This window comes from Chelon labrosus, assembly GCF_963514085.1.
Source record: "Chelon labrosus genome assembly, chromosome: 12".
NCBI classification, from domain to species: domain Eukaryota; kingdom Metazoa; phylum Chordata; class Actinopteri; order Mugiliformes; family Mugilidae; genus Chelon; species Chelon labrosus.
This window is the reverse complement of record NC_140345.1, coordinates 7,992,696-8,008,163: the sequence shown is the minus strand read 5'-3', so window position 1 is coordinate 8,008,163 and position 15,468 is coordinate 7,992,696. Positions and strand designations below refer to the sequence as shown.

Genomic DNA, 15,468 nt, shown 5'->3' with positions numbered 1-15,468 from the left:
ACATTTCGGATTCTGTGATTGGACGGATTGACTGTCAATCATAGACTTTTCTTTACCGAGGGGAATTGTAGTTTTTTAATCGTATGTTCAAGCCGTTTAAGCATACGGATAATTGTTTTTATTTACTATACATAATTATGTATTTGATTTACTTTTGTAATTTATAGTAATTACTTTGCAGGCTTTGTTTTATATATATATATATATAATATATATATATATATAAAATAGTATTATATATATTTTTAAATACTCCTGCAGTTGGTTACTTGGTCCGTTTTAAAAAGCATGGTTGAATCCTTCAGTATGTCGACATTGTGTCCGTAACCCAGCTTTAAACGTAGTGACAATTAGTAATTAAGAAAAGCATTTTTATTCTTTTTTTTTTTTTTTTTTTGTAAACGGACATTTTCTAGTTGGCGCTAAAGCGTTGTCTCGGACATGAAAGCACCAATGACTCATTTTCCCATGATGCCTTACGAGGTCTACGTCGTTGTGCGTCAACTCCCCAGTCCCCCCACCATCACTGTTCTACAGAGGAAGAAAGGGGGAGACGGGCAACCTTTATTGAACGCTGTAAGTGTAGTTTTTATTTATATCGAATATTGAAATACACATATATAGCTTAAGTCTCTGCCGGCGTGGCTGCTAATAACGTTCAACCTTGCCCCGGCTTTAGTTCTCACCAATATGAGCGGCAGCGGGCGGCCCAGGACCAGCTCATTCGCTGAGCCTCCCGGAGCTCCCGGATCTGCTGCAGCCGGTGCCGGATCGGCAGTAGCCGGCGGAAGCTCGACAGGAAAAACTGGGGCTTCTCAAGCGGGTGGAAACAGCTCGACGAGCTTTGGGAATCTGAAACTGCCTAGTAAGTATTATTTTATGTTTCTATATGTAGCCCAGTTTACATGTTACATGTAAAGACTCTGTCTGTGTGTTATCTTTAAATAATTGTGTCGATTATTGTAGCGAAGCTAACGTTAGCCAGCAAGCTGTTAGCGGGTTAGCTAACTTAAGTTAGCTTTCCAGCTAACGTTAGCAGTGTTTTTCATTAAGATAGCACTGCGATCAAGGGCTTTTATCGCACAGCTAACAGTATCGTTAGCTGCGGTAGTAAGCTTAGAGCTAAGCCGCTGATATTTCGACGTTTATTAACGATATGTCATTTTTTTCGTCAAGACTATCTAACCATTATTTTTGCATTTTAACTCGAGTGTGGAGTGCTAGTCGCTAATCTCATATATTCGACATTAATATCAGATGTGGAAGCTAGCTAGCTTGCTAACATTATCAAAGACTATTGAAAATCATCTGGTCTAAGTTTTTAGTCGTCGTTCTCGGTCCTGTCTGATCTTGTCAAGGTATTTTTGCCATACTAAGGTGTCGGGTAAAACGATACGTTATGTGGTAACCTGAATACATGGAAATTATGCTGAGCGAAAATATCCCTTATTCCATAATATTGAGTTCCAACCAGCGTTTAAGTTTGCTTACTAAGCAGCAGATGTTGACCTCACATTAACTTTATTTAGCTGCTCCCTGAATGCCTATAGTTAAGCACACACGTAAACATCCATCTATGGGTGGGTTTAGACTTCATTGCAGGAGATTTTTCAAATCAGGAAAGTGGGAATATATTTTTACAGCAATGTCAGACCCCTCAAATGTAATGCCAGTATTAGCCCTTGGCTGCCTGTTTACTTAAATTTCGGAGTGGTTGGTTGGCAGGCACTCGCTCTCTATATCTATATTCTGAATTTGATTAATTGCTGATCAATACAAATGACAAAGAAAATGATGAGTTCAAGATCAAAGTTAATGTAAATTGTTGTGTAGCAGATCTTTAGATGATTTGGTTCGATGAAATCTGTTCCTTTTATTGCATAGTATGAGTTTTTCCGTTGCGCAGTTTAACAGTATCCCAGCTTTTATGATCAGGATCTGTGTATTCTGTGAAGGCATTGTTTAAGACTATATCTCTAACTCCAAACATGACTAATTTCACATCCAAAACTAGACGAGGAAAGAGTCAAAAACTCCACGATACTACTTGCCTGCTTATGCTCCGTCCACACTAGGAGCTATAGAGCAACAAGCTAAGATTTTTTTTTTTAATGAAAGCCCACACGTGAAATTGATGCCCCAAATGCGCAACAAATCAAAGTTAAGATGGCATAATTTTGTTTCAATGCTCCAATGACACATCAACAAATCATATGAACTTGTTTCACCAGTTAACGTCTTAATGAATATAGGACACTTCCTCTGTAGTTTTACACCAGCGGAGGGATTTAAACCTTAGTAGGTCTAATAGTTATAAACCATTTAAGACTACTTGAAGATACTTCACAGTAACAAAATACCCCAAGGTCAATGCCAGTTATAACTGTGCCATCAGGAACACTTATGCTACAATGATAGCAAACTGTTACTTAGGCTATTCAAAGTATGAATGGTGAATAAAAAGATATAATACATTCTGTATACCTGGCTACAGTTCACTGAGTTTTAAAGTGTGTAATACTAAAAGTCTACATTCAACAAGCAAGAAAAAAAAAACACACGTCCTATTGTCCAAACCGTGTGGCTAGATAGACATTTCGGTTTTCAACTAGTCTGACTCACTATCCTTACTAAGCTAACAGGCTCATGCTAATAGCTTAGTAACTTTGAGTGCACCAGCAAGATGTAAAGGTATTCCTGGGCACATCAGCAATTTGCTTCTCGACATAAACATATTCACACTATGAACTCCCAGACATCACGGTGGTCCATATTCTCAGCACAGTCTAAAAAAATAAGAGGCACAGATAATGTAAGAGTATGAATCAACAACAACACTTTTCTCTTCTTACTTTTTCATACTTGGTTTTATGGAGGCTGGACTTATATATACTTATATATTTTAATATATAGCAAATTCATTTTACAAATTTATTTACTCATGGGTTATCTTGGAGACAAATTTTTATCTTTTGTCTTATCTTTTACTTTTTTCCTTTACACCTGCTGATTTCCTAATTGGCCTACTCGCTTTAAAATATTAATCCATATCTTTCTGATACGTCTCTAATTGTAGTAATAGTATAGTACTTTGAATGGTCAAAAAATAAGATGAGCTAATGCCAACCTTAATAAGAAGAGTGATATCGGTGAGATGTTCCTAGCCTTCATTAAAACATCCATCTCTGATTGAATATTTAGTGGCACATTAATCCTCATTATTGAACATACAACGGATCCAAATGAACTGTAGTCTGCGTATTGTAGTAGAATTTACATTTGGCGGTAATAGAGCTCTGTATTGGTTCAGTACTCTGCATTGACAGAAACCCTTGAGGTATCAGGGTCAGTTCAATAAAAATTGAATCAGTGCATGATAAGGCGCCTTCTTAAGTCTGTGTGTTACCAAACAGTAACCTGAACTGCACTAGTTGTGCAATGTCACTGTCTGATAAGCAAATTGACCAACCGCAGATGAAGTCAACTATTGTGTATGTCGTGTGACTCTGATTAACTTCAGGTCAGTTGGGGAATTTTCTATAGCAGAGGAGCGGAAATATGTAGATGTATGCATTAAGAGCCTATCATATCAGACTATAAAATATTGATGTAGTTATAATTTGACATGCAAAAGTCTTTTGCTTAAGACATTTAAACGTGTGTTTTACACTCCAAAGTTAGGGATACACAGATACAACTTTGCTTGTAAAGATGCTGGTTAAGAAATATTTAAGCCAATAATACACGATAGTCTGAAACTTAAAGTTAAATGAGTATGAAAATGTTCATACTAAAAATACTAATACTTGTCATTCTCTTTCCCCTATTCACAACCTCAAACTTTACATTAATTACACTGATTAGCATGTAGTATGTGCTAATTCAGCTTGTCTGCATGTCTTGTGGAGGCTTCTTCTTTTTTTCAAATTTATCTTGATTTTAAAGATCTCATATCCATTTATGAAATTATATGCATTTCACCATCAGTCCTGAAAACTATTTTTAATATTACTTTAGCAAGTATGACGACAGAAAAGAGCTACACAAAAGAAAAGCCAGATGCAAGATATACTAACTAGAGGTAGAATATTGAGGAAACGCAACAAGTACAAGTACAATTGTTCGAAAGTGAAATATCTAAAAAAAAAAATCCTCATTGACCAGTTAACCTGTGCCTACTGCATCAGACCAACCCCCGATACTGGTATCAGTGCATCTGTATTCAAAGTATTTTCTTATCAAGTCTGTGATGAAAGTTACCAAAGCTATGCTCTGACTGCTCATTTTTGCATTCATTATTCAAGACACTATCATGCCACAGTGGCTCCATATTAAATGTGCTTCCCTCAGACTTGAGTTTTTAAAAAAGCATGGAAGTGATGCTAAAACAAAATAATTCACCGCTGTGCAGGAACCACATTGTGACTGATCTCAAAGCTGGATGTTTCCTGCTGACCTGGGGGTAAAGATGAGATCTAGGCCAATCATGTGGATATGCTACTGGCTGCTGTGTACTTGAAAAACATTTTGCTGGAAATTTTTAAAGACAGAAAATATACACTCAATACATTTGTCAGCAATAAGCAGTTGGAGACCATTAAAATATTTTTCTTGGATGCTTTATGTTCATTCATGCAGATATGGCACTTACAAAAGCCAGGGAACTTTTTTTTTGTAAATCTTTATCGGAGAGACCAAAATGTTCCATTGTCTGACTCCATTTTGAAACTTGGAGACGTACTAGAGACCAGGAGGGGTCCTGTTGAGACAGGCGAAGTGAGCAAGCCCAGGAAATGGTAGCACCTCTGGGTGTGCTATTGTCCAAGCAATTTTATCACATGCTCTGACAAGCCTTTTGGCAATGGGCCCCTTCTCTGCTGTTCTTCTCATCCTACTGTCGTTGCTTCTGGTGCCCACTTGTCAGATCAATCTTGACCAACACATGCAAAGGCGTGAAACACAGAGCAGCTACTTGACCCTAACTTAAACTGTCAGATCTTAAGCATCTCAGTTTGCCTCATTTTCATAAGGTCCGATATTAAACTAACAGTGACACTGTTCAACTAGTTCAAACACACATCTTATATTCCTTCACGTAAAAATCCTCTCTAAATGTAATTTATTTAATGTGATCAGAGTGTAGTAGTTTACTTTTTCCCAGTTCCCAAAACCACTAAGTTTGCAAATCAGTACAATCTTCTTGAGTGAATGTTCTCAGAAGTAGAACAGAGAAAACACTGAGTGGGAACTTATTTGAGGTTTTAGATCATAACATCACAACATGTGATTCAAAAGAGGCCACTATGCAACATCCACAGAGCTCGTCAGGTGGTTGAGAGCTTCAGAAACCCCCTTTCGTCACGTATTTCTGTAGCTGTATTTGGGAGAGCGGTGTTTCTGTAACTTTTTAAAAACCACTAAACTGATGTTCACCCCCACTTGACACCATGATTGGCCAGCTTTGTGGATGTGAGACAGGAGTTGGTTATTGGTGCAGTAATACAGTGGACTGAATAGATGTTGTGTCATTACCCCTGTCTTTCATGCAGCCTAGTTTTGATGGTCTAGCATCTTGACTGGCTTTCCACAACTGTGCTGTGATGGGCAGAGTTATTAGATAGGCAAAGAATGAAGCACTCCCAATTAAAACAGAAATTTAATATATTGAACTTAAGATGTAAATAGATTACAAATATTTTTGTCGTCAGTGATGTCTAGTAATTGCAGTGACATGGGATTAATCTTGGATGTCATTCTCAAATGGGTCAAACTCAAGTTGGAAATGGGTTTAGGCTTGCTTCATACAGAGAGCAGGGTGAAAATGTTGTGCAAAGTATGAGTAGCTCATCAACAGTGTGTCTGGGGAGACGCCACATACTGATGGTTATGACTATTAAGTGGAGTGGTGGGCTTGTTGATGTTTACCTTCCCTCTCTGAGGGATTTTATGGTTGGATCCAAGTGGTAGTTATTATCAATGAAAAACATGCCTTTTTGTCAAAGTATGTATGTTTGCATTAAGCAAGCGTTAATGAATGTGTGATTTCAAAAACGTCTGACAGGTTGGATTTGTTCTGTCTTTCACAGGAGACAGTGGCAAAGTGACGACGGTGGTAGCCACACCCGGCCAGGGCCCTGATCGCCCACAGGAAGTGTCCTACACAGACATAAAGGTTATAGGAAATGGCTCCTTTGGAGTGGTCTACCAGGCTCGCCTCATCGACAGCCAGGAGATGGTGGCGATTAAGAAAGTTCTCCAAGACAAGAGGTTTAAGGTATGTTTAAACACAGTCACCCAATCAGATCATCATGCCTCTGTCTTACACCCTCTGTATTTCATGTTGCCTTTTTCTTTTACACATTGTAGAATAGGGAGCTGCAAATTATGAGGAAACTGGACCACTGCAACATTGTAAGGCTACGTTACTTCTTCTACTCGAGTGGAGAGAAGGTGTGTATGCACTGACTTGGCATTTTACATTGTTTCCTCTTTATAGAGCACTATGCCTCCACGCCCAGGCACTTAATGTTGCATGCGTCAATGATGATTCATAGACATGTTTTAGACAAGTTGATCTTAGTTTTTACTGTAAGGGTCCTCGCACTAAAGATGAATTGCTCAGATTAACATTGTGGGTTTATGTTTGTCTTAAATGAAATGCATGCTAAACCAGCTAGGCTTTTTTAATTCTCAACACTTGAGCAACTAAAACTGGAGCTCGTGACTTTGCTATACACTGACAAGCAAGTCAAACATTTTGGTTCATAACTTCTGTATTATCTAGTGACAAAATTGTTATGTCTCTGAATTCCTTATGCATAAGCTGCATTCAGTGCCCTAAATTTTGTGCTATATCCAGCACAGCAGGCCTAGTGCAGTAATCTCACACGCATAGGATTAGTGTATAACTCAGTGTATTTCACGTCTCTGCGGAGAGCTTACTTTTGTGAAGTATTAACTTTCCTTTTGTTTGCCTTTATCAGAAAGATGAGGTGTATTTGAATCTGGTGCTGGATTTCGTCCCCGAGACGGTGTACAGGGTCGCTCGGCACTTCAACAAGGCCAAGACCACCATCCCCATCATCTATGTTAAGGTGGGTAGAGAGAAAGTCATCACACACACGCACACACACACTCTCCCACTCTCCTGGGTGTCAAAGGGTCAAGTCAAATATTCAGGGATGACACATATCACATGTGAAGAATTGCAGTTAAAAGCAAGTTTACTGTAAATCTGCCTGTCAGCACCTAAACCTGGTATGTTTTTTACCTCCGTCTGTTTATCTTAAATAAAATGTAATTGACGTGGCATTAATGCACCAGAAATCCAGTCATGTTTTTGGAATGTTTTGATATCTATGGCAACACATCCATGTGTTGCTTTGAAGGAAACGCACAGAAGACAAACAAATCCTGTTTTAACTGTTAAATCTCCAACTGTTAGAAACGCAGCTGCTCTACATGTTTGACAGAAACCTGAGCTTTTTAATGTTTGAATTGTGTTACTGTAAATATTTTAATTTCCTGAGGCTAACCAAAAGCAGAATTTTGTTCGGTAAATTCCTGTGGTTGCAATAGACAATCTGAGTATTTTCCTGTTTGTTTTTCGCAGACAGATTGTTCTGAAAGTTGAAAGAGAAAGATTGTTCCATGGGCATTAATCTGTTTGTAATACCCTCAGTTCCTCGTCTAAAAGACTGCTCATTTTGGAGTGTGTACTGTGTGTGAAGCAGCAGAGAGGATGTTATAGCTGTCTCATGGCCCATTTCCCTCCCTCAGCCTGCTGCTGGAGAAGCATGCTTATCTCTCACTCTTTCTTTCTTTTCTGACATCTCTCCTTCCCCCCAGTGACACACTTACACACATTATATGCCTGGGGTCTTTACCCCCTCCATGTCCCATGAGTCTCATGTTTTTGCCATGTTCCCCATTTTCTCTCCCTTCCCCAAGCCTCTTGTGCTCTTACCTCTCTGCCCCCTTTTAACCATCATCTCTCATCCCTGTGTCATCTTGTCTGTAATCATTCTGTAATCTGGCCAGCCTGCTGTCACTGCATCATGTGGGTAATAATTATGATAACGATGACAGTCATCATTTGTCATATTAAGATGTTTACTGTCTGTGTTTCACAGACACATTAAATAGCAGAATGCAGACTTTTTGCAGATATTTTATTGACATCATCGACCTTGGGTGTGTAGACAAAGTCAAATATTAATTCGGTGAGCGTGGTTGCATATCTTCAGGGAGAATTTTTTTCCTCTTGTGTTATTTTGGTGTTGAACAACACGTCTGCGGGCGGCATCAGACACCACACAGCTGCTTCTTTCAATACACACCTATACAGTACAGCCAGAAACAGAAGTAGGGCAAGTGCCCTTGCCTTTTGTAAGAACTGATACTTCCCATTTATAATGCTCATTTAAATGGATTTAATCAGTAACGTGTTCAGCTAAGGTTAGCTGGTCCTTAGATCAGTGCTTCACAACCATTTTGGTTCGTTGCCCCTTTAAATGCAGCAATGTTTACTTGGTTTACTACAGCCTCTCATCCCTGGTTGGCATATCTTTGAATTTTTCTGCAATTGCTGAAATTAAAACAAACTGAAATAAACTTTGTGCAGCAGAACAACACTTTTCTTTCTTTACTATTTAATAACTTCCGACACCTGTTTTTTTTTTTTTTTTTTGTCGTGATTATACTTCAGGTCTTGGAAAAAAGAGGCTTATTTTCTCTCACCTGCTGTGACAAATGTTTTTATATCCATTTGCAGGGTGATATAACTCATCTCTAAATTAAAGGAGAAGTGGTAGTGACCGTTTGTGTGCTCAACAGCCTGCTAATCATTTTTTTTTCTCAGGCCTGCTGCACACCCTGTCTTAACCGACTTACGATGAACTTAAAATTATATTTTTTTATGGACTAATCTACCCATCCATTTATTCTATATCGTGTCCAGGTTTCATCGAATTATACTGCTGTGACATACTGAGAAATATAAAAATGAATATAAAATTGCCTTCTGTATGGTATTAAAATTCCTTAAACCTGCAGAAACTTTGATAAGTTGAAGCCATGACATCTCCCATGAGTCATAAAAGACGTGAACTCACCTGTGTCCTCAAATGCACTTTTGCTCCTCTTTTGGGGATTTTTTTGTGATTGTAAGTTAACACCGTTGGACATTATGTCAATCCTCTGTCTCCCCCCTCAGGTGTACATGTACCAGCTGTTCCGCAGTCTGGCTTATATCCATTCCCAGGGCGTGTGTCACAGAGACATCAAGCCTCAAAACCTCCTGGTGGACCCAGAGACGGCCATCCTCAAACTCTGTGACTTTGGCAGGTCAGTAACAGACACTGCCTATGGCCACATCTCTCCGTCTTTATCATTTCACACTTTCCTTGTGTGGAGCCTTTCCTTTTTATGTTTCTGTTGCTTTCATGCTTTTGAATGCAAAGACGCTGACTAGCACTCTCCTCCAGAACTGTCTAATTTTCTGTATCATCTCCCTCTTCTAAAATCGTCTAGTGCTAAGCAGCTAGTTCGAGGGGAACCGAATGTGTCCTATATTTGCTCACGGTACTATCGTGCCCCAGAGCTCATATTTGGTGCCACCGACTACACGTCCAACATTGACATCTGGTCAGCTGGCTGTGTGCTGGCTGAGCTGCTGCTGGGCCAGCCCATCTTCCCTGGAGACAGTGGTGTGGACCAGCTAGTAGAGATCATCAAGGTACAGTAGGAGTGTTGTAAACAGTGGAGGAAATAGAAAACGTTTCTGCACATCAGATGTTTTTTTTTTTTGTTTGTTTTTTTTTTTTTTTTACAGCTGGACAGTTTGTAATATTGTTCTGTCAAGAGACTGAAAAGAAAATCCTACTCACAACTCAACATTCAAACACTGGTGTTATTAAATGGAAAAGAATATATCTGGAATGACACTGGAGGCAGTTGTGATTGATGTTAACAATTGGTAACGGTTCACTCCTGTCTTCCAGGTTTTGGGGACACCCACAAGGGAGCAGATCCGGGAGATGAATCCTAACTACACAGAGTTCAAATTCCCACAGATCAAAGCACACCCTTGGACAAAGGTATGTTGTTATTAATGCTATATTCTTGTTTATTGCATCGTGAAGTCTCAGTGTTTACATGACTCTTTACATGACAGGAAAAAGGCCTCAAGAAATTACCAAAATAAAGTTATCACATTGAAGAATATGGAATCGGAGTTCTGCAAGTCTAAAACCACGTTCTATATCCATGTCCGTAACTAGTGACACATCTGTCGCTTTCACCTGCAGCATAACCAATATATTTAGAGAAAATGTCCCTGCCTCTGCCCATTTATTTAGTCTGTTTCACACTTTCCATTTGAAGCAGCAAAGAGAACACAACAATAACATAATCCGAAACCTTGTAACTCGACGGTCAAATCTCAAAGTGCGTTTTGTACAGTCAACTTTGAAAGTTTCACCGTTTCGAAACTCAAGTTTCAAGGTTTCAAAAACATATGCACACTGATTTTGACCATTTACCAAATTTCAAATCTGGATAACAAATTAGTATACTCAAGCAGTGCTGCAACTGTGAAGAAGGAAAACCTTAATGTAAATCAATATTTACAAATTTAATTCATTTTTCAGCCACTCAAAAAATTTCTTGTGTCACATGGTGGCATGAACTTGATCCCATATAAATAGATGTTTTTAAAATACTTTCTACCACTTTTTGAAAGAAAAAGTCTAGTTAAATAAAGCCAAATTCCTACTTGGGCTGCCTTTCATGTGAATTGTTTCTTTCTTTCTTTCTCCCATCAGGTGTTTAAGCCTCGTACCCCACAGGAGGCCATTGCCCTCTGCTCCCGACTGCTGGAATACACACCAGTGACCAGGCTGTCTCCTCTGGAGGCTTGCGCGCACGCTTTCTTCGATGAGCTGCGCCAGCCCAACACCCGCCTGCCCAGCGGAAGAGAACTGCCGCTCCTCTTCAACTTCAGTCCCGTTGGTGAGTTTACCCCTCTGTCATCACGTCTCTGTTATCTGTTTAATTTCGCATATCTTCACGTAGTAGTTCTTTGTATGTTTTGCTCTCTTAGAGCTGTCTATCCAGCCCCAGTTGAACTCCACACTCATTCCTCCTCACGCTCGTGCACAGACATCACCTGCCTCACATGGTACGTACGGCAACGTGAATGATACTCTTATGTGCCGTAGTTTACATTGTCCGGCCGTATCAGCCCAATCAAATGTACTAAATTGCTAGTAACGCATCATGTGGCTCGTCCAGTGATCACAATTCAGGTGGCAAACCACATGTTGCATTTTCAGCCCACATGAACCTAACCAATCTCAGTATCATTCATGACCTTTTTCTACGGTCCAAGTGTGAGATTAGCCTATGCTACAAACACTGCATTTCAATACACTGCTTGTCATACTTGTCCCTTTTGTTAACATGTACTTCCTCTCTCCCCCCTGCAGAGGGCAGCGTGTCAGACAGTACCACCCAGCCCAGCTCAGCACCCGGATCCATCAACAACAGCACCTGAGCGTCCATCCATATTTTCCGTTTCGTCTTCCCCATCGTCCTTTTTCTTTCTGCTGCTCCTCTCCTTCTCAACCTTCATTCTGGCTCCAAACCCTTAAAAATAGAAAATAATTACTAGACAAACCCATATAAACACTCAGCATTTCCCTGAATGTTAACCCTTTCAAATAAAAGCAATGCTTGCAGCACCTCAGGAAGCTGCAGGTTGTTTTAAAGACGTTTAGATAGCCGTGCTTGTGCTAAATAAGAGCAGCAGGTCTAGGTCCAGGGTGGCCTTCATCTGGCATGTTAGATTAAAGAAACTTTGCATTGGTTGAGTAGGATGTTTAGGAAATGAGCAGCGGGGTTGTACATGTTATGTGGATTTTCTGTATTATAATCAACAGTTGACTTTTATCCGTTTTAAGTTTCTTTTATTTGCATTAGCTAATTTTATGTGCAGCCATGATTGGGGTCCTGATTGGCTGTGGAGTTGAGATTGGGGGCAGGCCTGACTAATGTTGACAATCATCCAAAGTAGGGTCAAAAATGCCACACTCATACTGCACATAGTGTTTGATTGTACAGGACACTGTGTAGAGTAGTGCCATTTCTGTCACTTTCTACCCTGATCTCTACTCAACTTGTTCACTCGTCACAGTGGTGAACACGTGTGAAGAATTTAAGAAAAAGAAAAAAATACCAAACACATCAGCTCGATTTTGTCATTTTTACATGATGGTTTTAAATTTTATCACAGAGGAGCGCACCACAGCTTGTCTTTACTGTTCGTATCAGCTCCTCGCCTGCCTTTTATGTGAATGAGCGGGAGCTTTACACGAACAGAGTTTTCATTTCCCTCATTATAAGCTCATGTCTTCATTGGTTAAGCTGGAAACCAAGTGTTTCATGTTAATTCTCAAGTGAGTATTGCACACCTCCAAACGGGAGTAGAGGGAAGCAAAGGGGCGAGTTATGTGTAACGTCCAGCGGTTAGCATAAGGTCACACAAGGGGAGCTGTAGTCATGGAGCTCCAGCTGCATCTGACGCGAAGCCTCAGTGTCTCTATTGTCATAAACAGTTGTTTTGTAGGGTCACTTCATTAATTATGGCACTTTACAGTGTTACCTTTCATATCAGCTTGATTGTGTTCAACAACATCAGGTGCAGAGATACTACTCAGTGCTTTCACCACTCACTTGATTCACAATTTCAGATTTGTTTAGGAGGACGACTGAATTCATTATTATTATTTTTTTTGGTTAGTGAGAGCGATTTGTTAAAACCCCTTTTACCCAAAATAGCCTGCCTGTGACGTTCATATCATGTTCTTGTCCTGTTCTGATCTGGAGTGATTTACGCAGCGAACAGTGAACTGTCGGCATCAGCTAGTTTACTTTCTTGCAACAAACACGTGCATGTTAAGTCCAAGTTGACCACACTATATTATTCCACTAATTTCAGTTAAAATCTGACCAGAAATTATGCTCAAATCCCTGAAACCCGACAGCTTTTGGAGCCTCCCTTCCCATTCCTCCCTGTCCTTATTCATCCCTCTGCCTTCTGTTTCCCTCTGTCCTCCTTTTTTCACTGCTAAACTGTAAATATCAAGTACCTTTTATTTTATTTTGTTATTTTTTTGTTATTATTGTTATTATATTGTTGTTCTTGTATTATTTTTTTTTTCTTCTCTAGTAGACCGGCACAGCAGCGGCCGGACTGTTTTATCCTCAGTCGCAGTCTGTAAATACGTTTTCATTTCAGTCCCTGGATCAGGAGGGGAAAAACAGAACAAAATGTTTAATTTTTAATCTCTCTCCCTCCATTTCTCTCTTCATGACTTTTCCTTTGTTTCCCCACGAAAGTTGTCATGACTGTTTTATTTATTGTATTGTGTTTTTTTTGGGGGGGGGGGGGGGGGGGGTAATTTCAGTCAGGGTGGTAAAATTTAGGGATTTTTTTTATTATTATTTTTTTTTTTAATTCTAGTTTTTAGTCCAGCAATGTTACATGCAAAACCATTTCACATCCAAGATACTGTACTAAGATCCAGACGATGGAGTTTGTTTTCCAAACGGTGGTCTTGTGTGCAGATGCACATGCTAGCCAATAGGTGAAACTCCGGTTTTCCATTTAGTTTCAGTGTGAAGGGAATGTTACAAGTGTCTGGATCTGTGGGGTTGTGGTATTGGGAGGGAGCATGGATCACCTTATGTGTGTGTGTGAGTCTGGAGGGAAGTGGAAAACAAATGTGTCCATTGACATGTATCATCTCCTTTGTCTGACTGTTTCCTGTTTTTGCATAGTGTGTGTCGAGTGAGTGTAACAGGTTTGACCTGTTAGTCGAGTATGAATGCAGATGAGTTTCTTGAGCACAGCTGCAGGGAATGTATGTGTGTTTGTATGTAAGCTGGCAGATGTTATTCTCTGAACTGAAATGAAGAGCTGGCTAAATGTGCTATTTTAAAGCAGTTTTTTTTTCATCTTCTGATCTGACACATTCTGTTTTTAATTTGCTGTGACCCTTCTCTTTTATTAACCTTTGTCGGAGGGTACAATGTCATTGTTGGGAACAGAACGGTTGGATAAAGGAGATGATGAAAAGAGAGGGATAGACGGAGAGAGACAGTTTTTGTTTGTTGGTATAAATAATTAAGCTCATTAATAAAGTGATGAAACTGTCCCTGTGTCACGTTCATGACTGAGCCAAGTTAGAATTGACATTATGGTTACAGATTTGATTTTTATGTACAAAGAAAACCTACCAATGTTACCTAGAGTCCTGTGGGGTACAACAGTAGACTCGTATCTTGCTACAGATGTTATTTTTTTTTTTTTTGTAGTGCTACACACAATATTATCTGATTTATAAGCTTTAATCCCTAAACACCATGGCACTCCTGGTACTTGGAGCAGCTGCACATATAGATGAACCCCAAATGTGCCAAAGTAGCCAATTTACAAAGTTTATCTAAACGGGCGTCTACTGAAACCGCTCTGAACTTTTTCTGCTTCTATTTATTGGCATCAGTCACAATCTACATCCTCCAAAATGATCATACAGTTGAATTACCACCTTTCTGACACTGTTTTAACATAAACTGATTATTTTAACAGACATGAAGTGGGGTAAAGTGCAGGGCTGTTTATTTAGAATGCATTTGTTTTCAGTGTACTGAATAAATTGGTCTGTGAGAGTATACTGATCAGCCACATATCTGACCACAGACGGGTAAAGCAAATAACACTGATTATCTTGTTATCATGGCACCTGTCAGTGGGTGGAATATATTAGGCAGTGGGAGAATAATTTTTCCTCAAAGCTCAAGAGTTAGAAGCAGCTTTGACAAGGGCAAGATTCTCCTGGCTCGACGACTGGGCCAGAGCATCTCCAAAAACTGTAGCTCCTGTTGGGCTGGTCTGCAGTGGTCAGTATCTTTGAAAAATGGTTCAAGGTAGGAAAAGAGATCAACCAAGCCTTGATGCGTTTAGGGAGAGTACGTTGGCCAGTGTGGTCCGATCCGACAAATTACTAAAATAGAATACAAAGTGCATCACAGTATATTTTGTACAGGGCTGAGTAGCTGCAGACCAATCAGGATGTCCATGCTGATCTCTGTCCAATGCCAAAAGCGCTTACAATGGGCATCCAATTGTAGAAGATGTCCCTGGTCTGATGAATCACAATTTGTTGCAGACCATGTACACCCTTTGAAGTGAACAGTATTCCTGTATTATTCTGCAGAATAATGTGCCCTGCCACCAAGCAAAATGGTATAGGAATGGTTTGAGGACCACAGCATGGTCAATGGTTCAAGGTATTGACTTGGGCTCCAAATTCCCAGATCTCAGTTCAGTTCATCATCTGTGAGAAGCGCTTGAACAAGTCTAATCCGCAGTGGCCCTACCTTGTACTTCGCAAGACTTAAAGGATC

General features: G+C 39.8%; 1 protein-coding gene across 1 annotated transcript; it reads left to right on the top strand.

Moving 5' to 3' along the window:
* Nucleotides 1-500: 500 nt before the first annotated feature.
* On the top strand, nt 501-13,435 carry gsk3ab (glycogen synthase kinase 3 alpha b). The gene is made up of 11 exons (XM_084557283.1): nt 501-576; nt 680-865; nt 6,087-6,274; nt 6,367-6,450; nt 6,984-7,094; nt 9,215-9,345; nt 9,532-9,736; nt 10,002-10,097; nt 10,824-11,010; nt 11,102-11,179; nt 11,487-13,435. Exons 2-11 carry the CDS (start codon nt 691-693, stop codon nt 11,552-11,554), a joined length of 1,323 nt encoding a protein of 440 aa, XP_084413409.1. The 5' UTR covers nt 501-576; nt 680-690; the 3' UTR covers nt 11,555-13,435.
* The last annotated feature ends 2,033 nt before the right edge of the window (nt 13,436-15,468 follow it).